Source organism: Coloeus monedula (genome assembly GCF_965178545.1).
Source record: "Coloeus monedula genome assembly, chromosome: 39".
NCBI classification, from domain to species: domain Eukaryota; kingdom Metazoa; phylum Chordata; class Aves; order Passeriformes; family Corvidae; genus Coloeus; species Coloeus monedula.
This window is the reverse complement of record NC_138819.1, coordinates 374,752-399,147: the sequence shown is the minus strand read 5'-3', so window position 1 is coordinate 399,147 and position 24,396 is coordinate 374,752. Positions and strand designations below refer to the sequence as shown.

At 67.6% G+C, this 24,396-nt stretch overlaps 5 protein-coding genes across 5 annotated transcripts in view; 2 read left to right on the top strand and 3 right to left on the bottom strand.

Moving 5' to 3' along the window:
• The first annotated feature begins 31 nt into the window (after positions 1-31).
• On the top strand, positions 32-6,799 carry TUT1 (terminal uridylyl transferase 1, U6 snRNA-specific). Its single transcript, XM_082300240.1, has 9 exons — positions 32-272; positions 385-575; positions 821-1,021; positions 1,482-1,596; positions 1,944-2,895; positions 3,759-3,868; positions 4,407-4,529; positions 4,628-4,720; positions 5,401-6,799. Exons 1-9 carry the CDS (start codon positions 56-58, stop codon positions 6,795-6,797), a joined length of 3,399 nt encoding a protein of 1,132 aa, XP_082156366.1. The 5' UTR covers positions 32-55; the 3' UTR covers positions 6,798-6,799.
• Positions 6,800-12,194, bottom strand: TAF6L (TATA-box binding protein associated factor 6 like). The gene is made up of 10 exons (XM_082300280.1): positions 12,033-12,194; positions 11,665-11,751; positions 10,869-11,019; positions 10,213-10,263; positions 9,647-9,741; positions 9,493-9,567; positions 8,741-8,961; positions 8,516-8,648; positions 7,959-8,087; positions 6,800-7,863 (listed from the first exon to the last, which is right to left on the bottom strand). The coding sequence occupies exons 1-10, from the start codon at positions 12,177-12,179 to the stop codon at positions 7,129-7,131; spliced, it is 1,824 nt and encodes a 607-aa protein (XP_082156406.1). The 5' UTR covers positions 12,180-12,194; the 3' UTR covers positions 6,800-7,128.
• A 135-nt stretch (positions 12,195-12,329) lies between these two features.
• Positions 12,330-18,637, top strand: WDR74 (WD repeat domain 74; the record flags this gene model as incomplete). The annotated part of the gene is made up of 11 exons (XM_082300430.1): positions 12,330-12,390; positions 12,598-12,704; positions 12,786-12,907; positions 13,196-13,259; positions 13,817-13,966; positions 15,654-15,755; positions 16,610-16,710; positions 17,323-17,378; positions 17,456-17,598; positions 18,010-18,066; positions 18,180-18,637. 11 exons carry the CDS (start codon positions 12,330-12,332, stop codon positions 18,300-18,302), a joined length of 1,086 nt encoding a protein of 361 aa, XP_082156556.1. The 3' UTR covers positions 18,303-18,637.
• A 3,219-nt stretch (positions 18,638-21,856) lies between these two features.
• On the bottom strand, positions 21,857-23,200 carry TMEM223 (transmembrane protein 223). The gene is made up of 2 exons (XM_082300441.1): positions 22,748-23,200; positions 21,857-22,244 (listed from the first exon to the last, which is right to left on the bottom strand). The coding sequence occupies exons 1-2, from the start codon at positions 22,998-23,000 to the stop codon at positions 21,946-21,948; spliced, it is 552 nt and encodes a 183-aa protein (XP_082156567.1). The 5' UTR covers positions 23,001-23,200; the 3' UTR covers positions 21,857-21,945.
• A 57-nt stretch (positions 23,201-23,257) lies between these two features.
• NXF1 (nuclear RNA export factor 1) overlaps positions 23,258-24,396 on the bottom strand; it is a 16,530-nt gene continuing 15,391 nt past the window's right edge. Inside the window, exons 17-18 of the mRNA XM_082300239.1 lie at positions 23,480-23,540; positions 23,258-23,386 (exon numbers count right to left, since the gene is read on the bottom strand). Coding sequence (XP_082156365.1) covers positions 23,348-23,386; positions 23,480-23,540 — 100 coding nt within the window. The 3' untranslated portion in view covers positions 23,258-23,347. The remainder of the gene's footprint in view (positions 23,387-23,479; positions 23,541-24,396) is intronic.

Below are 24,396 nucleotides of genomic sequence, written 5' to 3'. Positions count from 1 at the left end.
CGGACCGCTTCCGGCGGAAGTGGCTGAGGGACGGGCGCGGGAACCGGGAGCCGCCATGGAACCGGGGCCGGCCCCGGGCCCCGACCCCCGCACCGGCCCCGCCGTGGAGCCGGACCCCGAGCCGGCAACGGGCCCCGGCCACGAGCCGGTGACGGACCCGGTGCCGGTGACGGGCCCGGTGCCGGTAACGGATCCGGCAACCGACCCCGACGTAGAGCCGCTTCACCGGGGCGGCTTCCGCTGCCTCCTGTGCCAGATCACCGCGGCCAACCGTGAGTGAGGGCTCGGGGGGGGCTCCGCGACCCAAACGCGCGGCCCGGGGCGGCTCTCCCGGTGCCCGGGGCGGCTCTCCCGGTGCCCGTGACTCCCCCGTGCCCCCCCCAGGCCCGAGCCTGCTCTCGCACCTCGCCGGGAAGCGGCACCGGCGGCTCCGCGAGCTCCGGGCCGAGCGCCGCGCGCAGGAGCTGCGGAGCCTCTTCGTGAGCGGCTTCCCCCGGGGCACGGAGCCCGCGCGGCTGCGGCAGCACTTCCGCGCCTTCGGGGATGTCGCGACAGTCGTGATGGACAAGGAGAAGGTGTGGGGGGAGGGGGAGGCGGCGTCGGGATGCGGGGATGGGGACACGGGGAGGGAGCACCGGAGCTCTCCGGGCGCGCGGGGGCCTTTGGGGATGTCGCGATTGTCGCGATAGTTGTGGGGGTGGGGGCGCTCCCTTCAAGTCTCCTGCCTCCCCTCCCCGGGGCCTTCCCGTGATGAGGGGATATCGCGACTGTCGCGATAGTTAAAGGGGGGGGTTCCGGTGACGCCGAGCTCCCCCCGCAGGGCGCGTTCGCCATCGTGGAGCTGCGGGAGCCCGCGGGGCGGCAGCGGGCGCTGGCCGAGCCCCGGCACCTGCTGGGGGGGCGGCGGCTGCGGGTGCGGCCCCGGGAGCACCGGGCCTTCCCCCGGCCCCCCCCGCGGGACCCCCCCGGCAGCGCCCCGGGACCCCCGGGGCTGCAGCAGGCGCTGGGCCGGGCCCAGGACGTGAGTGGGGGGCTCGGGGAGGGGGGGCTGCGGTGGGAGGGGGGGGTCGGGGGGGGTCCCAAAGCTCTCCCGGGGTCTGGAGGGGTCCTGGGGGTTTGAGGGGGGGCTTTAGGGAGTTCCCAGTTTGCCCAGTTTGGCGCTCCCGCAGGTGGAGGCGCAGCTGGCACGGGGCAGGGGGGATTTAGGGGGGTTCCCAGTGCTCCCAGTTTGCCCAGTTTGGGGCTCCCGCAGGTGGAGGCGCAGCTGGCGCGGGGCAGGGGGGATTTAGGGGGGTTCCCAGTGCTCCCAGTTTGCCCAGTTTGGCGCTCCCGCAGGTGGAGGCGCAGCTGGCGCGGGGCAGGGGGGGTTCCCAGTTTGCCCAGTTTGCCCAGTTTGGCGCTCCCGCAGGTGGAGGCGCAGCTGGCGCGGGGCAGGGGGGGTTCCCAGTTTGCCCAGTTTGCCCAGTTTGGCGCTCCCGCAGGTGGAGGCGCAGCTGGCGCTGCTGGTGCGGGCGCTGGAGCTGAGCGCGGCCGAGCGGCGGCTGCGGGCGCTGCTGCTGGCCCTGCTCCGGGAGGCGCTCGGCGAGTTCCTGCCAGGTGGGCACCGGGGGGGCACCGGGGGGGCACCGGGGGGCACCGGGGGACAGCCGTGCCGGTGACCGGAGTGTGAGAGCCGTGTGGCACGGGGGTGACACGGGGGTGACAGGAGGGTGGCACCCGTGATAGTGGCAGGGCTGTGGCAGGGCTGTGGCAGGGCTGTGGCAGGCGTGCCCCAGGCGTGCCCCACGTGTGCCCCAGCTGTGCCCCAGATGTGTGATGTGCCCCACGTGTGCCCCAGGTGTGCCCAGGTGTGCCCAGCTGTGTGATGTGTCCCAGGTGTGCCCCAGCTGTGCCCCAGCTGTGCCCCAGCCCTGTCCCAGCCGTGTCCCCCGTGTCCCCCCCAGGCTGCTCCCTCGTCCCCTACGGCTCCTCCGTTAACGGCTTCGACGTCCACGGCTGCGACCTCGACCTGCACCTGGAGCTGGGGGGCCGGGACCCCCCCCCGGAGGGGACCCCGGCTGGGGATGGGGACCCCCAGAGCCAGGGGACCCCGGGTGGGGATGGGGACGCCCCTCCCAACGGGTCCCTTTTGGGGTCCAGCGGGCCCCTGAGGGGGGATGAGGAGCCCCTTCCCAAAGGGTCCTTTTTGGGGTCCCATTTGGGGTCTGGAGGGTCCCTTTTCGGGGACAGGGATGCCTCCCTCGAGGAGTCCCTTTTGGGGTCTGAGGGGTCCCATTTGAGGTCTGAGGGGTCCCTTTTGGGGTCTGAGGGGTCCCATTTGAGGTCTGAGGGGTCCCTTTTGGGGTCTGAGGGGTCCCATTTGAGGTCTGAGGGGTCCCTTTTGGGGTCTGAGGGGTCCCATTTGAGGTCTGAGGGGTCCCTTTTGGAGCCTGAAGGGTCCCTTTTGGGGGACAGGGACCCCTCCCTCGAGGGGCTCCTTTTGGAGGAGGAGGAAGAGCTCCGTTCCAGGGGCTCCGAGGGGTCCTTTTTGGGGGACAAAGGGTCCCTTTTGGGGTCCGAGGGGTCCCATTTGGGCTCTGAGGGGTCCCTTTTTGGATCCGAGGGGTCCCTTTTGGGGGACGAGGCCGCCCCTCCCGCGGGGTCCCTGTCGGGCTCTGAGGGGTCCCTGTCGGGCTCTGAGGGGTCCCTGTCGGGGGCTGAGTCCCCCCAGCCCGAGGGGTCCCTTTTGGGGCGCGGGGCCCCCCCCGAGCAGGTGCTGGCGCTGGTGGGGGCGGTGCTGCGCCGCTGCGTGCCGGGGGTCCGGGGGGTCCGCGCCGTGCCCAGCGCTCGGCACCCCGTGGTCAAGTTCAGCCACAAACAGTCCGGGCTGGCCGGAGACGTGTGCCTGGACAACCGGTACGGGCACTGGGAGGGACTGGGAGGAGGCTGGGAGGGGGCTGGGGGCACTGGGAGGGGGCTGGGAGGGGGCTGGGGGCACTGGGAGGAGGCTGGGAGGGGGCTGGGGGCACTGGGAGGGAGCTGGGAGGGGGCTGGGGGCACTGGGAGGGACTGGGAGGGGGCTGGGGGCACTGGGAGGAGGCTGGGAGGGGGCTGGGGGCACTGGGAGGGACTAGGAGGGAGTTGGGAGGGGGCTGGGGGCACTGGGAGGGATCTGGGAGGGGGCTGGGGGCACTGGGAGGGACTGGGAGGGAGCTGAGGACATGGGGGGTGGGCTGGGGGGAAACTGGGGAGCACTGGGAGGGGGACTGGGGAAACTGGGAGGGCGCTGGAACAGCACTGGGGGGCTCCTTCCCTTTTCTGCCTTTTCCATTTTGGTTTTTGTCTTCCTTTTTCTCCTTTCCTCTTTTTTCCCTCCTTTTCCCTCCTTTTTTCCCTCCTTTTCCCCCTCCCTTTTCCCCTTTTCTCTCCTTTTTTTTTCTCCTTTTCCCTCCTTTCCCCCCCTTTTTTCTCCTCACTCCTCCTTTCCCCCCCTATTCCCTCTCCCTTCCCTTCCCTTCCCTTCCCTTCCCCTCTCTTCCCTTCCCTTCCCTTCCCTTCCCTTCCCTTCCCTTCCCTTCCCTTCCCTTCCCTTCCCTTCCCTTCCCTTCCCTTCCCTTCCCTTCCCTTCCCTTCCCTTCCCTTCCCTTCCCTTCCCTTCCCTCCTTCCCCTCCTCTTTTTTCCCCTTTCCCCTTCTTCCCCCCCTCCTTCCCCCCCTTTTCCCCCCCCCCATTTTTCCCATTTTCCCCGTTTTTCCCCCCAATCCGCGCTGCCCCCCCAGCCTGGCTCTGTTCAACACGCGCTTCCTGCGCCTCTGCGCCGACGCCGACCCGCGGGTGCGGCCCCTGGGCTACGCCGTGCGCCTCTGGGCGGGGGGGCAGCGCCTGGCAGGTGAGGGGGGGGCCGGGACCCCTCCCCAAAATGGCCCGGGACACCCCGCCCCCACCCCGGTACCTCCCTTGGGCTGAGCTCCCGACCTGGAGCCAGCGCCTGGCGGGTGAGGGGGGACGGGACCACCCAAAAAAGGATTTGGGGACCCCCCCCGAGGGGCTGCGACCCCCCCAAAAGGGCTGGGGACCCCCTCCTGGGACAGCCCCCACCCCATGATTCCCACAGGAAACTCCTCCGGGCAGCGAGGGGAGCTTGGGGACAGGTGAGGGGGGACAGAGCCCCTCCCCAAAAAGGGGCTGGGACCCCCCAAAGGAGTCTGGAAACCCCTGAAACGTCCCTGGGACCCCCCGGGCGTTGCCCAACACCCCCCGACCCCTTGATTGCCACCAGGAAACTCCTCCGGACACCGAGGGGGGGTTTGGGCTAATTCAGGAGGGTTTGGGCTAATTCAGGGGGGGTCTGGGCCAATTGAGGGGGGGGTCGCGGCTCTTTGGGGACCCCCCCCCCCTTCACGACCCCCCCGCCGTTGTTCGCGCAGGGAACCGGGCCGGGGGCGGCCCCCTCCTCACCAACTACGCGCTGACGCTGCTCGTGGTGCTGTTCCTGCAGAGCCGCAGCCCCCCCGTGCTGCCCTCGGTGCGGCGCCTCCGCGCCCTGGCAGGTGCCGAGACCCCTCCCCAGCATCTCCGGGGGTCCCCCCGCCCCATTTCGGGGGTCTCTGACCCCCCCCCCCCCCCTCCCGCCCCGTGTTCGTTGCAGGGCCCCGGGACTGCGCCCGGGTTGGGGGCTGGGATTGCAGCTTCCCCCGGGACGCGGCCGAGCTGGAGCCCAGCGGGAACACCCAGAGCGCCGGTGAGGGGGGGTCCTGCGGCTGGGGGGGGTCCCTAAATGCCTCGGGAGGGGCGGTTAAATCCCACTGGAGGGTCCCCAGATGTTGGAGGTTCAAATCCCGCTGGGGGAAGGTCTCTAAATCCTTCTGGGGGAGTCCTCAAATCGGGGGGGGGGGGTCCCTAAATCCCTCTGGGGGGGCTCAAATCTCACGGGGCGGGGGGGGTCTGAGTGGTTTTGGGAGGCTGGTTGTTTTTAGAGGTGGTTTTTGGGGTGTTTCTGGGTGTTTCAGGGTGGGTTTTTGGGGTATTTCTGGGTGATTCTGGGGGTGTTTCTGAGTGATTTTGGGGGTGGTTTTTGGGGCGTTTCTGAGTGATTTTGGGGGTGGGTTTTGGGGCGTTTCTCGTGTTTTGGGGGTGTTTCTGGGTGATTTTGGGGGTGGTTTTTGGGGCGTTTCAGGGTGATTTTGGGGGTGTTTCTGGGTGATTTTGGGGGTGGGTTTTGGGGCGTTTCTCGTGTTTTGGGGTGTTTCTGGGTGATTTTGGGGTGTTTCTGTGTGTTTCAGGGTGATTTTGGGGGTGTTTCTGGGTGATTTTGGGAGTGGTTTTTGGGGCGTTTCTGGGTGATTTTGGGGATGGGTTTTGGGGCGTTTCTGGGTGTCTCCGGGGGTCTCTGACCTCCCCCCTATCCCGTCCCCCCCCCAGCCTCCCTCCTGGCCGAATTCTTCTCCTATTTCGGGACTCTGGATCTGGGGGGGCTCCTCCTGTCCCCCCTGGAGGGCCGAGCTCTGCCGCGCCCCCCGCCCGAGACCCTCGGGGGGCTCCGCCCGGGCCCCCTGACCCTGCAGGACCCCTTCGAGCTGAGCCACAACGTGGCCGCCAACGTCACCCCGCGCACGGTGTCGCGATTCGTGCGCTGCTGTCGCGACGCCGCCCGGCTCTGTCGCGGCCCCGAGTTCCTGCAGAAGTCGCGCAGGGGCCGCCCTTGGGGCGTGATGCGGCTGCTGCTGCCCGGGAATCCCGGCGGGAATCCCGGCGGGAAATTCCTCATCCCGGTCCCGCTGCGACCCCCGGAGGGGCCCGGGGGGGTCCCGCACCGCGAGGCGTGCGCGGCCGTGGGGTTCGTGCTCACGGAGCTGCTGGGCTGCGGCTGCGAGCCCGAGGGCGACCTGGGGGTCCCGGGGGTCCCGGGGGCTGAGGGGAAGCCGCTCCTGGATCCCTCGGAGCCACCGCCGGGATCCAGGTGTCACCCGGAGGGGGTGACAGGAGATTCCCGGGGGGAGTTTGGGGTCCCGGGGACACCGGAGGAGGAAGAGGAGGAGGAAGCGCCCATGGACACGGAGCGGCCACCGGCGGCACCCGAACGCCACGCGGAGGGGACAGGGACGGGACATTCCCAGCGGGAATTCGGTGTCGCGGAGGACGAGGGCACAGCGGGGCCGGGCTCGAAGCGTCGCCTCCCTGAGGGGGTCCCGAACGGGGCCGGGGTCCCGGCCCCAAAACGCCCCCGGCTCCCCGCGGGCCCGTCCCGCTGGAGCTGCTCCGTGTGGCACCGCGTGTGGCGGGGCCGCCGCCGCCTCCGCCGCCGCCTCCGCGGCCGGGGGGGCACCGGGGGTCCCGATGGTCCGGGGGGGGCTCAGGGGCCTGGAGAGGCTCCGGGTCTTGGGGATCCCAGGGGGGTTCAGGATCCTCGGAGGGATCGGGATCCCGGGGGGGTTCAGGGTCTTGGGGGTTCCGGGGATCCCGGCGGGGATCAAGGTCCCGGGGGAGTTCAGGGTCCCGGGCTGTCCCCCCTGGCGCTGGAGCGGGCGGTGACCGAGGCCATCGTCCGAGGGGACACCGGGGACCCCCCCGGGACCCCCTCTGGGGCCCCTCCGGAGCCGCTGCTGCGTTTCCAGCTCAGTGCCCGCCCGGGGGGGTCGCGCCGGGACCCCCAATTGCTGCTGCGGCTCCGGCCCGAGCGCGACCCCCCCTCGCCGCTTTTCCAGGAGTTTTTCCACTTCCTGCGGAGTTTTCTGCCGGAGATGGTGCGGCAGCGCCTGGGGGCGGGGGGCTCGGGACCCCCGGGCGGCGATTTTGTACTTCCGGAGGTTTTCCAGTAAAATCCGTTCTGAGCGTGGCCTGGGGGTCTTTGGGGGGGGGGGGGGGCGATGTAAAAATGACCCTTTTAGTGACCACTGAGTGCCATTCACTGACCACTCAACACCCCGGCTGGCCACCGGCTGCCGTTTATTGGCCGCCTGACCCCTTCACTGACCACTCCGCACCTTTTCCTGGCCGCCAGCCACCCTTTACCCAGCACTAGCCACTTTTTAGTGACCACCGCATCACTCCGCTGACCACTCCCTGGCCACCGCACACCCTCCACGGGCCACCTGGCGCCACGCACTGCCCACGCCCCCTTGGCTGCCCGCTGGGCAGCGCTGGCCGCGCTCAGAGCAGCAGCAGCAGCGAGTACTCGCTGCGGGGCCAGCGGCGCGGGGCCCGCGCGGTGCGGCCGATCATGGGCAGGCGCTGCGCGTAGCGGGAGCCGAGCGCGGCCCCGGGCGGCTGCGGGAAGCTCGTCTGGAACCTCCGGCCGGGGCAGCGCCGCCCGGTCTGGCGCCCCGCGATCACGAAGCTGAAGCGGGGCGGCCCCCGCGGGGCGAAGCGGCACTTCTGGAACACCTCGCGGGCCCCGGGCCGGTGGCCCGGAGGGGCTCGGGGGGTCCCGCGGGGCCGGGGCGGGGGTCCCGCGGTCCGGTGCAGGGCGGGGCGCTCCGGCCGCGGGGGTTCCTCGTCCCTCGGGCTCACCGTGGCGTTGGTCAGCTGGGGCATTTTGCGGGCGGCTCCTTCGGCCGGGGGCTCTTTGCGGGCGCCCTCGGCCGCGCCCGGGGGGCTCGGGGGGTCGGTGGGGGCGCCGGTGCCGAAGCGAGCGGCCAGGCTGTCCCCGAAGAAGTCGTAGAGCTCGCGGTACATGTCCCGCAGCGACGGCGACAGCACCGAGGACGAGGAGGAGGAGGACGGGGCGGGGGGGCCGCCCCCGCCGCCCCCCGGTAACAACGGGCGGCCCAAGCCCAGCTCGGGCGGGGGGTCCTGGCCGGGGGGGCTGTGCCGGGGGGACCCCTCGGGACCCCCCACTCCCGGCGCTTGCTGAGCCTTGGCCTTCAGCAGCCGCTCCACGGCCACCTGGGGGGACACGGGGGGGTCAGAGGGAGCTGGGGGATGGGAAGCAGTGAGGGACTCCCTCCCCCCACCCCAAAAAATGCCCCCCCAGCCCTCACCAGGATGGCGCCGTAGACTTTGTGGCCGTCGGCCTTGACCTGAGCGTTGGACACGGAGTAATCGTCCAGCACGGCCTGGAGGTTCGGCCAGTACGTGGGGAGGTGGGGGTACAGCACCCGCTCCACCGCCTGCGGGACACGGGGGGGGGTCACAGTCCGGGACCCCCCTCATGGCACCCCAAAATCCCCCATGGACCCCAAACCCCCTCAGGGACCCCCCCCACGGAACGCCCAAACCTTGCACAGATCCTCGGAACCTCCTGTGGATCCTCCAAAGGCCCCCATGGAACCCCCAAACCTGGCGGGACCTCCCCATGGACCCCCTAAACCCCCCCCAGGATACCCCAAGGCCCCCAGGGACCCCCAGACCTTCCCCAGGACCCCTCTCAGACCCTGCTGGGCATCTTCAGGACTCCCCCCGGACTCTCCAAACCTCCTTGGGACCCTCCCCAGGATCCCCCTAAACCCCCAAGCTTCTCCCCCAGACCCTCAAAACTTCCTGAGATCTCCCCCAAACCCCCTCGGGACCCCCCCAGACCCCCTCGGACCCCCCTGACCTTCCATCCCAGCGCGTGCAGCCCCACCACAGCCCCGTAGTGGGAGCAGAGCGGCCGCACGGGATCCGCCAGGACCTTCTGCAGCGAGAGCAGGATCTGCTGGTACAAACCCCTGACCAGCTCCCCGTGACTCCTGCGGGCACAGGCGGGCGCTGAGACCCCAGTGAGACCCCCGGGGTGCCCCCCAGGACCCCGCCCGGCCCCCTGGAGGAGCCCCGGCCCCACCAGAAGATGCGGCCGAGCAGCATCGCGGCGTAGTCGCGCAGCGTCCAGTGGTCATTGAGGGGGTTGATGGAGGCGGCCAGCGGCTCCAGGACGCAGTAGAGGACGCTGCCCATGAGGCTGCACACGTAGGAGCCCAGGCACAGGAACGGGTTCTGGATCAGGCTCCGTGCCAGGTGCAGCAGCCGGCTCAGCTGCTCCAGGTCGTGGCTCACGGATTTCACCTGGAACGGGGCGATTTTGGGCTGGGGGAGAGGTCGGATGGAGACTCGGGAGGGGCTGGAGAGCCTCGGGATTGCTCCCTCCTCTCATCTCTCAGGGAAGAACCCCCAGCCCGGGGTGATCTGGAGATCCTCAGGAGCCTCTGGACACCCCCAGGCCCCTCTCACTGGAGGGCAGAGACCCCCGGGAGGGGCTGAAGACCCTGGGGACCCCCCCGGAGAGGAGCCCCCACCCCGGCACCCCCAGAATCCCTCAGGAGCCGCTGCCTGGAGCTCCCCAAACTCATCCCTGACCCCCCCAAGGACCTCTGGAGACCCCCAAACTTACCCCAAACCACCTGGGGATCCCCAAACTCATCCCAGACCCCTCCAGCACCCCCCAAAACTCCCCCCACACCCACTAGGACCCCCCAAACTCACCCCAGACCCCCCTGGGATCCCCAAATCTGCCTGCAGGCCCCACCAGGACCCCCCCAAGCCTCACTCCAGACCCCCTGGAGACCCCCAGCACCCCCTGGGGACCCCCGAACTCACCCCACTGACCACGTAGACGAAGTAGGGCAGCAGCGCCGCGATCTTGGGGTTGCTCTGGAGGTCCTGCAGAGCCACCTGGGGGGACACCGGGGGCTCAGCCCGGCTCGGGGGGAGGGGCAGCAGCCCCCAGGGGGGTCCCCAGCCCCCCGCCCACCTTCATGAGCTGGGGGTCATCGCCCAGCACGGCGCGGGTCACGTGCTGGTAGTACTTGAGGAGGTCATCGGTCAGCGAGGACACGGCGCTGGGCACTGCAAGGGGGGGGAACCCCCCAAAAAAAACCAGCCTTTGGTGGGGGCAGGGGGGGTTTGGGGGGTCCTGGAAGGTCCTGGAGGTCTTGGGGAGTCCCAGGGTGGGTCCCAAGGGGGTCCTGGCAGTGTCTGGGGAGGGGTCCAGGGGAATCCTCAGGGGGTCCTGGAGGGTTCCAGGGATCTGGGAAATTTTGGGGGGGTCCTGGAGGTCTTGGGGGGGTCCCGGTGGGGTCCTGGCAGTGTCTGGGGAGGGGTCCAGGGGAATTCCAAGGGGGTCCTGGAGCTTTTGGGTAGGTCCCAAGGGGGTCCTGGGGCTGTTTGGGGAAGGGTCGAGGGGAATCCTGGGGGGGGTCCTGAAGGTCCTGGGGATCCCAGGGGGAGTCAGGGGGGGTCCTGGGGGTCTGGGGGGTCCTGGGGGTGTGGGGGGGGTCCTGGGGGGGCTCCTGGGGGTGTGGGGGGGTCGTTCCTGACCTGCTCCCTGCGGCTCCAGGTTGCCTTTGCCATCCAGGTAGGACACGTGCACTGCGGGACAGCACGGCCTGAGACCCCCGCCCCGTCTGGGGGTCCTGGGGGGGATTTGGGGGGTCCCAGGAGGGTATTTTGGGGTCCCACAGGAGATTTGGTGGTCCTGGGGGGGATTTGGGGGGTCCCAAAAGAGGCTTGGGGTGTCCCAGGGGGATAATTTGGGGTCCCAGGGGTGTCATTTGGGGTCCCAGGGTGGGATATTTTGGGGTCCTGGGGCAGATTTGGGGGTCCCACGAGAATATTTTGAAGTCTCAGAGGAAATTGAGAGGACCTGGAGAGGCATTTTGGGGATCCTGGGGGGGATTTTGGGGCCCCGGAGGGGATTTGGGTATTCTGGAGTGGATTTGGGGGTGTTGGGGGGGATTTGGGGTTCCCAAGGGATTATTTGGGGTCCTGGGGGGGTAATTTGGGGGTCCCGGGAGGGTTTTGGGGGTCCCAGGGGGTTATTTGGGGGTCTCAGGGGGTTTTTGGGGTCCCAGGGGGTTATTTGGAGGTCCCGGGGGGGGGTTTTGGGGGTCCCAGGGGGGTTTTTGGGGTCCCAGGGGGGTTATTTGGGGGTCCCAGGGGGGTTTTTGGGGTCCCAGGGGGGTTTGGGGTGCCACCTCTGACGGCGGTCTCGGCGCAGCCCTTGGGGATGTTGGTGGCCAGCGCCAGCTCCACCAGGTTCACCTCGCGGTCCTCGGGGAAGAACAAATCCCCCTCGCGCAGCGGCCGGAACGGCAGCGAGTCCTGCGAGCCAAAGCCACACACGGCCTGCGGGCCAGCACGGGGCCGGGGGGGCCAGCACGGGGCCAGGGGGGCCAGCACGGGGCCGGGGGGGCCAGCACGGGGCCGGGGGGGCCAGCACGGGGCCAGCAGAGAGGACAGAGGGACAGAGCAGAGAGAAGGGACAGAGGCACGTTAAGGGCATCACCGGGGGCATCACCGGGGGCATCACCGGGGGCACCCCCAGCCCGGCACCTCCCGACCCTCCCCGGCCTCCAGGGACCCCCGGGGATCCGGGGACAGCGAGGGGATGAGCGGGCACAGCCGCGGGGCCACCAGCGCCGGCACCAGCGCCTGCCAGTGCCCCCAGTGCCCTCCCAGTGCCCCCAGTGTCCTCCCAGTGCCACCAGTGTCCTCCCAGTGCCACCAGCCCCTGCCAGTGCCCCCTGTGTCCTGCCAGTGCCACCAGCGTCCTCCCAGTGCCCCCAGTGTCCTGCCAGTGTCCCCAGTGCCCCAGCGTCCTCCCAGTGCCACCAGTGTCCCCCCAGTGCCACCAGTGTCCTCCCACTACCACCAGCGCCTGCCAGTGCCCCCAGTATCCTCCCAGTGCCCCCAGTCCCTCCAGTGCCCCCTGTGTCCTCCCAGTGCCCCCAGTGTCCCCCCAGCTCCCCCCAGTCCCCCCAGTGTCCGCACCTCGACGTTGCTCCAGCGCAGGGCTCGGTTGAAATCCTCCACGGTGAGGCGGCGCCGCCGGGTGTGCTTGAGGAACTGGGAACTGTTCTGGGAACGGCACCGGGACCGGGATCGGGACCGGGAATGGGAACGGGACCGGGAATGGGAACGGGACCGGGATCGTCACCAGGAGTGAGATCGGGCTCGGCAGCGGCTCCAGCGCCACGGAACCCGGCCCGGCACCGGGATGGTTACCGGACCCGCTGACCGGCGCTGGGCCCCCGAGTGCCCCCGACACCCCCCGGTCCCCCCGGTCCCCGCGCGGCCTCCCGCAGCCGGTACCGCCGCTACCCCCGGCAAGCCCCGTTTCCCGCCGCTCCCGCCGCTACCTGCGTGGCCTCCCGCAGCCGGTAACACACGTCCTCCGCCAGCAGCGCGGCCACATCGTCGCTGAGCTCGACGCCGGCGCTCTCGGCCATGAGGCGCACCGAGTCCCGCGGCAGCTCCACGAAGCGCCGCTCCTCCCGCTCCGCCATGGCGGCCGCGGCCCCGCCCACGGGGGGCGGGGTTATGCAAATGAACCGTCCTGCGCGGGGGCTGACGGGAACCGGCCCGGAACGTTTCTGCCCGGAACGGTCCCGCCGCGCTCGCGGTTCCCACCCCGGCACGGACCGGAGCGGGACAAGATGGCGGCGCCCACGCGCTTGTGCCACGTGTGGGTGGGGGCCGAGACCGGAGCCCTCAAAGGTGGGGAGGGGGCTGGGGGGGTCCCCGGGGGGGTCCGGGAAGGGCCCTTGAGAGAGGCCGGGGGGGCTTGGGAGGTCTTGGGGGTGCTGGGAGGTTTTGGGAAGGGCTCGAGAGGGTGCCAGGGGCTGGGGAGGTTTTGGGGGGGGGGATCCCGGGGGGGCTCCTGAGGTGCCCGAGCCCCCCTGAGCTCCCCCCTCGCCCCCCCAGGGGTGAACCTGCAGCGCAAAGAGGCCACGAACTACGTGGGGGGGCCGGGGCTGAGCCGGGCCCGGGGGGTCTCGGCCCTGTGCTGGGGGGACCCCGCCGAGACCGAGGTGAGTCGGGGGTCGGGGGGGGCCGGGGGGGGGCCTGGGGGTGTCCAGAGCCCGCACTCAACCCCCCCGTGCCCCCCCCAGGTGCTCGTGGGGTCCCTGGATCGCTCCGTGAGCGTCTTCAGCACCGAGAAAGGGAAATTCACGGGCTCGCGGCTGTGCCCGGGGGGGGACGGGGCCTTCTGCGGGCTGGGGGTGCTCGGCAGGTACCGGGGGGGTCCTGGGGGGGCCCGGGGGGGGCTGGGGGGTCCTGAGGGCGGCTGTGGGTACGGGAGGGTCTGGGGGTGGTTCCTGGGAGGGGTTTGGGGGGGTCCTGGGGGGGTTTTGGGGGGTTCCAGGGGTCTCTGAAGGGCCCTTCGGGGTGGTCTGAGCGCCCGGGGGGGGTTTGGGGGGGGGTTCTGAGGGGCTGGGGGGGGTGGGGGATGGGTCAGTGGTGCTCGGGGGGGGCCGGGGGGTTCCCCAAAGCCCCCCTGAGCCCCCCGAAATCGGCTCAGCTCCATCGTCACCGCCGTGGAGTCGGGGCTGGTTCGGGTCTGGGGGGAAGACGAGGCTGAGCAGGTGAGCGGGGGGGGGGCGGGGGGGGCTGGGGGGGATTTTGGGGTCCCCCGGGACCCCTCCCCAGTTCCAGCCTCTGGTGGGAGCCGCGGGCGGGGCCGGGGCTGTGCCGGGGCCGGGAATTTGGGGGGGTTTGGGGGGGGCTGTGTCCAGTTTTGGGGCTTGGTGGGATTTTGGGGTGACCCCTCCCCGAATTCCAGCGGTTCCGGGGGCTGCGGGGGGGGCCCGGATGGGCCAGAACGGGGAATTTGGGGGTGGTTTGGGGGGGTTGGGGGGATTTTGGGGTGGTTTGGGGGGATTCGGGGGGAAGTTTGGGGTGGTTTGGGGGGATTTTGGGGTGGTTTGGGGGAAGTTTGGGGTGGTTTGGGGGGATTGGGGGGGTTTGAGGGTGGTTTGGGGGGGTTTGGGGGAAGTTTGGGAGGCTTTGGGGGAATTTGGGGGTGGTTTGGGGGGGTTTGGGGGGAATTTTGGGGTGGTTTGGGGGTGGTTTGAGGTGGGCTCTGAGCAGGGCAGGGTTTGGGGCTCTCGGGGGCTTTGGGGTGACCCCTCCCCAATTGCAGCCCCTGCAGGAGCTGCGGGCGGGGCCGGGGCTGTGCCGGATGCGCCAGGACCTGGCACGGCCGCAGCTGCTGGGCACGGCCGGGAAGGAGAACGGGCTCAAGGTGTGGGACCTGCAGCGGCCCGGGGAGCCCCTGTTCCGCGCCAAGAACGTGAGTGGGACCCCAAAACCTCCCTGAAACACCCCAAAACTTCCTTAAAACACCCCAAAACCTCCCTGAAACACCCCAAAACTTCCTTAAAACACCCCAAAACCCCCCTGAAACACTTGAAAACCTCCCTAAAACACCCCTAAATTTCCTTAAAACACCTCAAAATCTCTGTAAAACACCCCAAAACTTCCTTAAAACTCCCTAAAACTTCCTTAAAACTCTCCAAAATTTCATTAAAACACCCTAAAACCTCCGTGAAACACCCCAAAGCCTTCGTAAAACACCCCAAAACCTTCCTAAAACACCCCAAAACTTCCTTAAAACTCCCCAAAACTTTCTTAAAACACCCCAAAACTTCCCTGGAACACCTCAAAACCTCCCTAAAACACCCTAAAGCTTTCTTAAAACACCCCAAAACCCTCCTGAAACACCCCGAAACCTCCGCGAAACACTCCAAAACCTCTGTAAAACACCCGAAAACCTCATTCAAACACCCCAAAGCCCCCCTAAAATACCCTGAAATGCCCTTGAAACACCCCAAAACCTCCCTAAAATACCCCAAGGCCCCCCTGAATCACCCCAAAACCTCCCTGAATCACCCCAAAACCTCTGTTCTGGGCCAGGAATTTCAGTGGTACCCCCAAAAAACCTCAACTCCCCCCGAAATACCCCGAATTCCCTTTGTGTGCCGAGAGCCTGGACGGGCCCCCAAAAACTGCCCCAAAGCTGCCCTAAAATCTCCCGAAATCGCCCCAAAAGCCCTCCTGAGCCCTCGCTGGGGACCCGGGGTTGGAGTGGGAGCCCAAAAACGTCTTTGAGCCCCTCCCCCACCACCCCCATCCCCCCACGAGCATCCTTGGACTCCCCCGGTGACCCCAAATGACCCCAAATGTCCCTAAATGTCCCCAGGTGTCCCTAAATGACCCCAAATAACCCCAAATGTCCCCAAATGTCCCCAGGTGACCCCAAATGTCCCTGAATGTCCCCAAATGTCCCTGAATGTCCCCAAATGTCCCCCAGTGACCCCAAATATCCCTAAATGTCCCTAAATGACCCCAAATGTCCCTACATGACCCCAAATAACCCCAAATGTCCTCAAATGTCCCCAGGTGACCCCAAATGTCCTGAATGTCCCTGAATGTCCCCAAAGGCCCCCGAGTGACCCCAAATGTCCCCAAATGTTCCTGAGGGACCCCAAATGCCCCCAAATGGCCCCAAACATCTCCAAATGTCCTGAAATGACCCCAAATAACCCCGAATGTCTGTAAATGTCCCTGAATGTCCCTGAATGTCCCCAAATGTCCCCAAATGTCGCTGAATGTTCCTGAATGTCCCCGAAGGCCCCCGAGTGACCCCAAATGTCCCCAAATGTTCCTGAGGGACCCCAAATGGCCCCAAACATCCCCAAATGTCCCGAAATGACCCCAAATAACCCCACATGTCCCTGAATGTCCCCAAATGTCCCTGAATGTCCCTGAATGTCTCCGAAGGCCCCCGAGTGACCCCAAATGTCCCCAAACGTTCCTGAGGGACCCCAAATGGCCCCAAACATCCCCAAATGTCCCGAAATGACCCCAAATAACCCCGAATGTCTGTAAATGTCCCCGAATGTCCCTGAATGTCCCCAAGTGTCCCTGAGTGACCCCCAATGGCCCCAAACGTCCCCAAGTGCCCGCGCTGTCCCCAGGTGAGGAACGATTGGCTGGACCTGCGCGTGCCCGTCTGGGACCGGGACCTGCAGTTCCTGCCGGGCTCCCAGCGCGTCGTCACCTGCACCGGGCACGGCCAGGTGGGGGCACTGGGGGGGCACTGGGGGGGTCACAGGGGTCACTGGGGGGGTCACAGGGGTCACCTGGGGTCACTGGGGGGGTCACAGGGGTCACCTGGGGTCACGGGGGGCTCACCTGGGGTCACTGGGGTCACCTGGGGTCACCTGAGGGGGTCACTGGGGGCACCTGGGGTCTCTTGGGGGGGCACCTGGAGTCACCTGGGGTCTCTTGGGGTCACTGGGGGGGGTCACAGGGGTCACCTGGGGTCACTGGGGGGGGTCGTCACCCGGGGTCACTGGGGTCACCTGAGGGGGTCACTGGGGGCACCTGGGGTCTCTTGGGGGGGCACCTGGAGTCACCTGGGGTCTCTTGGGGTCACTGGGGGGGGTCACTGGGGTCACCTGGGGTCACTGGGGGGGGTCACCTGAGGGGGTCACTGGGGTCACCTGGGATCTCTTGGGGTCACGGGGGTCACCTGGGGTCACTGGGGGGTCACCTGGGGTCACTGAGGTCACCTGGGGTCACTGGGGGGTCACCTGGGGTCACCTGAGGGGGTCACTGGGGTCACCTGGGGTCTCTTGGGGGGGCACCTGGAGTCACCTGGGGTCACTGGGGTTACCTGGGGTCACTCCGGGGGTCACAGGGGTCATCTGGGGGGTCACTGGGGCCCTTGGGATCACCTGGGGTCACCTGGGGGGGTCACCTGGGGTCACCTGGGGGGGTCACCTGTGGTCATCTGAGGGGTGCCAGGGGTCACCGGGGGTCACCGGGGGTCACGTGCAGCCCCCAGCCCCAGGTGAGGAGCCCGCGGGGGGGGTCCGGGGGGGGGGGTGGTGGCCCCGCTGTGCCCTCAGGTGGCCCCTCCCCCGCCCAGGTGCGGCTCTACGACCCCGCCACGCCCCAGCGGCGCCCGGTGCTGGACACGACCTTCGGGGAGGGGCCGCTGACGGCGCTGGCGCTGCCCCCCGGCAACACGTCAGTGCTGGGGGGCACTGGGGGGCACTGGGGGGCAGCTGGGGAGGGGTGCGGGGCTCCTGGAGGGTTTTGGGGGGGGGTCTTGGAGGTCGTTGGGGGGATTTTTGGGGTCCTGGGGAGGCTTTGGGGGGGTCCTGGGGGGGTTTCGGGGGGAGTTCTGGAGAGTTTTGGGGGATTTTTGGGGTCCTGGGGGGTGTTGGGGGATCCTGGGGGTTTTGGGGGGGGATTTTTGGGGTCCTGGGGAGGCTTTGGAGGGGTCCAGGGGGGGTTTCGGGGGGATTCTGGAGAGTTTTGGGGGATTTTTGGGGTCCTGGGGGGGTGTTGGGGGATCCTGGGGAGGTCTGGGGGTTCTAGGGGGGAATTTTGGGGGTTCTAGGGAGGTTTTGGGGGGGTCTTGGGGGCATCTGGGGGAGGGTCCTGCGGAGGTTCTGGAGGGTTCTGGGGAATTTCTGAGATCCTGGGGAGGATTTTGGGGGGTCCTGCGGAGGCTTTGGGGGTTCCCGGGGGGTTCTGGGAGGGCACAAAATGCCCCGGGCTGAATTTGGGGTGCCCCAAGGGGGGTCTCGCTGCCCCCCCCAGCCCCATTTCACCCTTCCCCCCCCTCCCCCCCAGCTCGGTGGTCGTGGGCAGCGCCCGGGGGGACGTGGCCGTCATCGACCTGCGCAAAGGTGAGGGGGGTCGGGGGGTCCCGGGGGGGTCTCTGTGCCCCCCCCCCCGCCCCTCCTGACCCCCCCGTGCCCCCCAGGGCGGGTGCTGCGGGCGCTGAAGGGGCTGGCGGGGGGGGTCCGGGGGCTGCAGTGCCACCCCCGGCTGCCCCTCGTGGCCTCCTGCGGCCTCGACCGGAGCCTGCGGCTGCACCGGCTGCGGGACGGGCACCTCAGCCACAAGGTGGGACCCCCAAAACCCCCCCCGGGACCCCCCCAAAGCTCCTGGGACCCTTCGGGACCCCCCCTCCCCCCCCCACCCCTTCAATGGGGAAAGGGGGGGGGGGTGGGACCCCAAAGACCCCCCCCAGGAGCTCCTCAAACACTTGGGGTCCCCAAAAACCCCCCTGGAACCACCCCCCAAACCCCCCCGGTCACCCTGAGACCACCCCAGACCCTTGAGACCCCCCCTGGGAGCCCCTCCCCAACTGCTGAAATCACCCCCAAATCCCCCCCACGGCTCCTCCCCATCCCCCTCAAGACCCCCCAGCACCTCCCCAAACTCCTGAGATTTATCCCAAAACCCCCAGACCCCAAAAAAGTCCCAAGACCCCCCTAAAAAAACCCCCTGGGACCCCCCCCCTCCCTCCCCCAGGTGTACCTGAAGTCGCGCCTCACCTGCCTCCTGCTGAACACACACCTGGACTGGGAGGTGAGACCCCCGCCCCGGGCGGGTTTTGGGGGGCTGGGGGTGCCCCCCACCCCCATAACCCCCCCTTTTCCCTCCCCCCACCCCTGTAAACCCCCCTTTCCCCTCCCCCCCAGGCTCAGGAGGAGCCCCCTCCCCAAAAAGGGGTGAAGGATGAGGAGGCGGATGAGCTGTGGGACGCTCTGGAGCCCGTCCCCACCCCCAGGAAGGGCAAGAAACGGAAAATCTCGGGGGTCTGAGGGGTCCCGCGACCCCCCAAACCCCCCCCCCACCCCCCCCCTTGTATATAATGTCCAAACTGTGGTAAAGAAATAGAATTTTGAGGGTTTTAAGGATAAAAAGGGGTTTTTGTGGGGTTTGGCTCAGCGGGGTGCTGGGATGAGCGAGGAAGGAATTGGGGGGGGGGGGCTTAACGACCCCCACCCCAAGCGCGGCCCCTTTAAATGCGTTAGCTCCGCCCCTCGCTGGGTTTAGCCCCGCCCATCGCGCTTCGGCTCTTTCCGTAAGCGCTCGGCGCCCTGTCCCCGCCCCCGCCTTCGTCCGCCAATCTCTGAGCTCGCCGCCACTCGGGGATGTTCGGCACCGCTTCGGCTCTCCCCACACTCGGGTATTTCCGGCAGCGCTCGGCTCTTTCCGCCGGCCCCATAGAGAACCATTGTCCCGCTAACCCCTCTCATTACCACCGCTCTAATCAACACTAATTAAGCTCGTCTCTTTAATGAGCGCTCATTAACCACCCCGCCAGCTGCTCAGCGACTCGTGTTAACCCCCCAAAGCCGCTTTCACCCCTAAGTGCCTTGAAATTCCCCTTGAAAACGGGTGAAGAATCGGGGTGTTGGGGGGGGTCGTTAATTAATTAACACCCCGATAATTAGCGGCACCCCCGGAATCGCCCCCCAGCACGCGGAGGTGAGGAAATTCGGGGAGGGGGCTCTGCCCCAGCACGGCGTCATCGGCCGGGGGGGGTTGAGAGGATTCGGGGGCATTTTGAGGGGGAACCTGGGGCTGATTTAGGGGGGTACAGAAGCGTGGCCGCTGTCGCGATAGAGCCGCGATATTCACCAATTATCGGTGATTTCAGTCTATTTCTGACTTACAAAAAGTCCCCGATGGGGGTGCAGCGGTCCCGGTGGCACCGCGACACCGGGACTGCGCGGAGCGGGGACAGCGAGCACCGGGCTGACAGCGAGTCACAGCAGCGGGGCTGATATCGCGATAAAGCCATGATCAATATTTCTTGCGATTTGGGAATCGATCTTTGACCAGCTGAGATCCCCGTTGAGGGGTGCAGCGCTCCCGGTGGCACCGCAACAGCGGGACGATGCGCGGAGCGGGGAGAGCGAGCACCGGGGTGGGAACAGCGAGAGCCAGCAGCAGCGAGGTTGATATCGCGATACAGAACCACAATTAACCAATCCTTGTTCCAGCTCTGTTTTTGACCATGGGATGTCCCCGTGAGGGGTGCAGCGCTCCCGGAGGCACCGCAACAGCGGAACGATGCGCGGGGCGGGGAGAGCGAGCACCGGGGTGGGAACAGCGAGAGCCAGCAGCAGCGGGGCTGATATCGCGACAGAAGCACGATCAATGAGTGCCTGTCTCAGCTCTGTCTTTAACCATTGGATGTCCCCGCCAGGGGTGCACCGTTCCCGGAGGCACTGCAATACCGGCACGATGCGCGGAGCGGAGGGAGCAAGCTCCGGGTCCAACTCCCGAGCCCAAAAATCCGTTTAATATGAAGTCCTCTCATCGAGGACGTATCAGATATTAAACTGATAAGAACAGATACTACACTTGATCTTAGCCAAAAGGCCGAGAAGCGATACCCGCACCCGCCCCACCCAACCTCCCGGCCCCGCCCGCCCCGCACGCACCTCACGCTGCCCCCGCGCCGCCCTCGCCGCCTCCCGGGGCCGCTCGCGGGCTCCTTCCCCAGCGCATCCCGCACCCCCGGCCCGGCCCCGCACGGTCCGGCCGCGCCGGCCCCCGAAACCCGCCGGTAACGGCGCTCCCGTGATGCCTTTCGCCGTGGAGTTCCCGTCTAATTTGCATAGCCCCGCCCCACGAACCCGCCCTTCATTTTCTCCGGGGCGGCCGCGGGGCTCCGAGCGAGACGCGCCCGGGGATGACCGGGCCGCCTTTCCCCGAGCAAAGCCGCGGCCCCGCCGCTCCTCAGGTCCCGCACAGACGCACCGAGACATCCCCGCTCTCCCCGAGCTCTCAGCTCCCTCTCAGCATCAGCAGCACCCAACGTTTTTAGCGCACTGCCCAGAGCTCGGCCGGGAAGGGACGGCATTGCCGGCCCCGCGGCCGCAGCGGGAGCGAGGAGAAGTCGGCGCCGCCTTTCGCGGCCTTGCGAGGGGATGGGGGCGGGCGGGAGAGCCCCGAGCGGCGGCAGCGCTGCAGCGGCAGCCGCGGACACGGCAGCGGCCGCAGCGCGGGGAGCAGCAGCGGCTTCGGTGCGGCGGCAGCGGGGAGAGAGCGAGCGGGAGAGCGACGGCCGAGATGGGCTTGGAGCGACGGCAGGGCCCGGGGCGGGGGGCAGCGCTCCCGGAGGCGCCGCAACAGCGGGACGATGAACGGAGCGGGGACAGCGAGCACCGGGCTGACAGCGACCGAGAGCAGCGGGGCTGATATCGCGATAGAAGCACGATAAGTCCCGATTTGGGATCTCTCTTTGGCCAGCTGAGATCCCCGCGAGGGGTGCACCGTTCCCGGAGGCGCCGCAATAGCGGGACGATGCGCGGAGCCGAGAGAGCGAGCACTGGGGCGGGGAGAGCGAGTCACAGCAGCGGGGCTGATATCGCGATAAAGCCACGATCAATACTCATTTCTTGCGATTTGGGAACCTGTCTTTGACCATTGGATGTCCCCGTGAGGGGTGCAGCGCTCCCGGAGGCACCGCAACAGCGGGACGATGCGCGGAGCGGGGAGAGCGAGCACCGGGGTGGGAACAGCGAGAGCCAGCAGCAGCGGGGCTGATATCGCGACAGAAGCACGATCAATGAGTGCCTGTCTCAGCTCTGTCTTTGACCAGGAGATGTCCCCGTAAGGGGTGCACCGTTCCCGGAGGCACTGCAATACCGGCACGATGCGCGGAGCGGAGGGAGCAAGCTCCGGGTCCAACTCCCGAGCCCAAAAATCCGTTTAATATGAAGTCCTCTCATCGAGGACGTATCAGATATTAAACTGATAAGAACAGATACTACACTTGATCTTAGCCAAAAGGCCGAGAAGCGATACCCGCACCCGCCCCACCCAACCTCCCGGCCCCGCCCGCCCCGCACGCACCTCACGCTGCCCCCGCGCCGCCCTCGCCGCCTCCCGGGGCCGCTCGCGGGCTCCTTCCCCAGCGCATCCCGCACCCCCGGCCCGGCCCCGCACGGTCCGGCCGCGCCGGACCCCGAAACCCGCCGGTAACGGCGCTCCCGTGATGCCTTTCGCTGTGGAGTTCCCGTTTAATTTGCATGGCCCCGCCTTCATAACCCCGCCCATCACTTTCTTCTAACCCCGCCCATCTCTTTCCCACCTCGCAATCCGATTGGCCGAGCGCGCGCCTTTATTTGCATTGGCCCCGCCTCTTTCCCGGCCGGTCACGCTCATTAGCATAACCCGCTCGGGGGGGGGGGGGGGGGGGGGGCGGGGCAGCCGCGGGGTCCCCCCCATTCCCCGCCTCCAAACAGAGCCCGGGGTGCCCCCAGGCCATGGGGGGGGACAAGTGACCACCCCGCTGTGCCCCCAGAGCCCGGGGGGTCCCACACTTTATTGGGGGTGACCAGCAGTGACCACCCCGCTGTCCGCCACGTCCCCACCGCGGTGTTTTCCTCCCGGTCCGTCCGGCGCTCACCGCCGGTCACCGCCGCTGTCCCCGACCCCCACCCGGCCCTAGAACTTGCGGAAGGCGCCCACGGTGACATCGAAGAGCCGGGGGTCGCTGAGCTGCCCCCGCTTGTCGAGCAGGAAGAAGAAGGGGCGGCCCTTGACCTTGATGGGGATGGCGGTGGCCACCTCGGCGCGGTGCGCCCGGCCGGACACGTGGCGGAGCGGCACCGTGAGGCTCCGGCCGCGGCCCAGCCCCAGCGGCCCGTGGGTGCTGATGGTCACGGCGGTGCCGCCCCGCAGCAGCGTCACCCGGCGCACCGAGCGCAGCGGCAGCAGGCAGCCGGCGGCCACGGTCAGCGAGCCTGGGGAGGAGGCGGCGGCGGCTCAGGGCGGGACCGGGACGGGGCCGGACCGGGGCGGAGCTCGGTGGGAGCCCCGTCCCCGCCCCTGAGCCCGGTGCGAGCGCCGGTGTCCTTCCCGTGGCCCTGGGGTGACTCCGGTTCCACCCCGGCCCCGCCGCCCTGAGCCCGCTCCGACTCCGGTCCCGCTCCTCCGAGCCCGGTTCTACCCCGGTCCCGCTCCTCCGAGCCCGGTTCCAGCCCGGTCTCGCCGCCCTGAGCCCGCTCCGGCTCCGGCCCCGCTCCTCCGAGCCCGGTTCTACCCCGGCCCCGCCGCCCTGAGCCCGCTCCGGCTCCGGTCCCGCTCCTCCGAGCCCGGTTCTACCCCGGCCCCGCTGCCCTGAGCCCGGTGTCACCCCGGCTCCGCTCCTCCGAGCCCGGTTCCAGCCCGGTTCCGCCCCCGCCGCGCTGAGCTCGTTCCGAGCCCGGCCCCGCTCCCCGCCGGTGAGGCAGCACGGTGACGGTACCGACGGTGAGGCAGGACGCCGTGAATCCAAAGCGCCACTTGTTGTCGCGGGGTCGCAGCGGGTCATCGGGGCCGGGCACGGGGCCGGGCACGGGACGCAGCGCCGTGAAGGCAAAGTGCGCCAGGTAGGTCCAGAAGAAGCCCTGCCCCGCGCAGAAGAGCCCCACGAAGCGGAAGAAGCGGCTGCGGTCGTGGTGGAACAGAACCACATCCCGGGACACCGCCGCGGCCTCCAGCGCCGCCCGCGCCGCCATGACGGCAGCGCCGCCGGTACTTCCGGGACACCAGCCAATCAGCGCCGGCCCCCCCTCCCGCCGCAGCCAATCAGCGCTCACGTAGCGGCTCAGCCAATCCACTGCGGCTCCACTCTCGCCTCACCCAATCAGCGCTCGGTTCCGCGTCGCCCCAGCCGCCATCTTTGCTCCGGGCACGGCCACGCCCCCCAAGAAAGCCCCGCCCTCCCTTAAAGGCCACGCCCCCTCTTAAAGGGGCCGCGCCCCGCAAGCGCCGCTTGAAACAATCGCTGATTTATTTACAAAACTCGGGATCGATCGGGGGCAATCGAAGGCGGGAGGGGCGCGGGGGGGGGGATGGGCAGCGCTCACTTGAGGAACGCAACCTCTGGAATCTTCCCTTCCAGCTGCAACGAGAGGGGGGAGGGGCGTCAGCGAGGGGGACCCCGAAAATGGGGGGAAAAAGGGGAGAAAAGGGAAAAAAGGAGCGAAAAAAGCACCTTGAGCTGGGTGAAAACCTGGCCGGCCTGGCCGTAGTCCCAGTCGTTGTCCTGGAGGCACCTGCGGGCACAGCGCGGCACGGGCGGGGGGTTTGGGGGGGTTTGGGGCTTTTTGGGGAGTTTGGGGAGATTTTGGGGGTTTTGGGGTTTTTTTGGGTTTTTTTTGGGGGGGGTTTTGGGGTTTTTTGGGGGTTTTTTGGGGGTTTTTGGGGGTTCTTTTGGGGGTTTTTGAGGGGGTTTTGGGGGTTTTTTTGGGGTTTTTGAGGAGTTTTTGAAGGGGTTTTTGGGGGGATTTTTGAGGGGTTTTTTGGGGAGATTTTGGGGTTTTTGGGGTTTTTTGGGGGGGGTTTGGGGGTTTTTGGGGTTTTTTTGGGGGGTTTTTGGGGGTTTTTGAAGGGTTTTTGGGGGATTTTTGAGGGGGTTTTGGGGTTTTTTTGAGGGTTTTGGGGTTTTTTGGGGTTTTTGAGGGTTTTTTGGGGTTTTTGAGGGGGTTTTGGGGGATTTTTGAGGGTTTTTTTGGGTTTTTTTGAGGGGTTTTTGGGGGATTTTTGGGGTTTTTTTGGGGGGATTTTTGAGGGGTTTTTTGGGGGTTTTTGAAGGGTTTTTGGGGGATTTTTGAGGGGTTTTTTGGGGGCTTTTTGGGGGCTTTTTGAGGGGTTTTTTGGGGGATTTTTGGGGGTTTTTTGGGGGGGGTTGGGGTTTTTTGGGTTTTTTTGGGGGTTTTTTTGGGTTTTTTTGAAGGGGTTTTTGGGGGATTTTTGAGGGGTTTTTGAAGGATTTTTTTTGGGTTTTTTGGGGGGGTTTTTGAGGGATTTTTGAGGGTTTTTGGGGGGGGCGGTTGGGGTTTTTTGGGTTTTTTTGGGGGGTTTTTTGGGGGTTTTTGGGGTTTTTTTGGGGGGATTTTTGAGGGGTTTTTT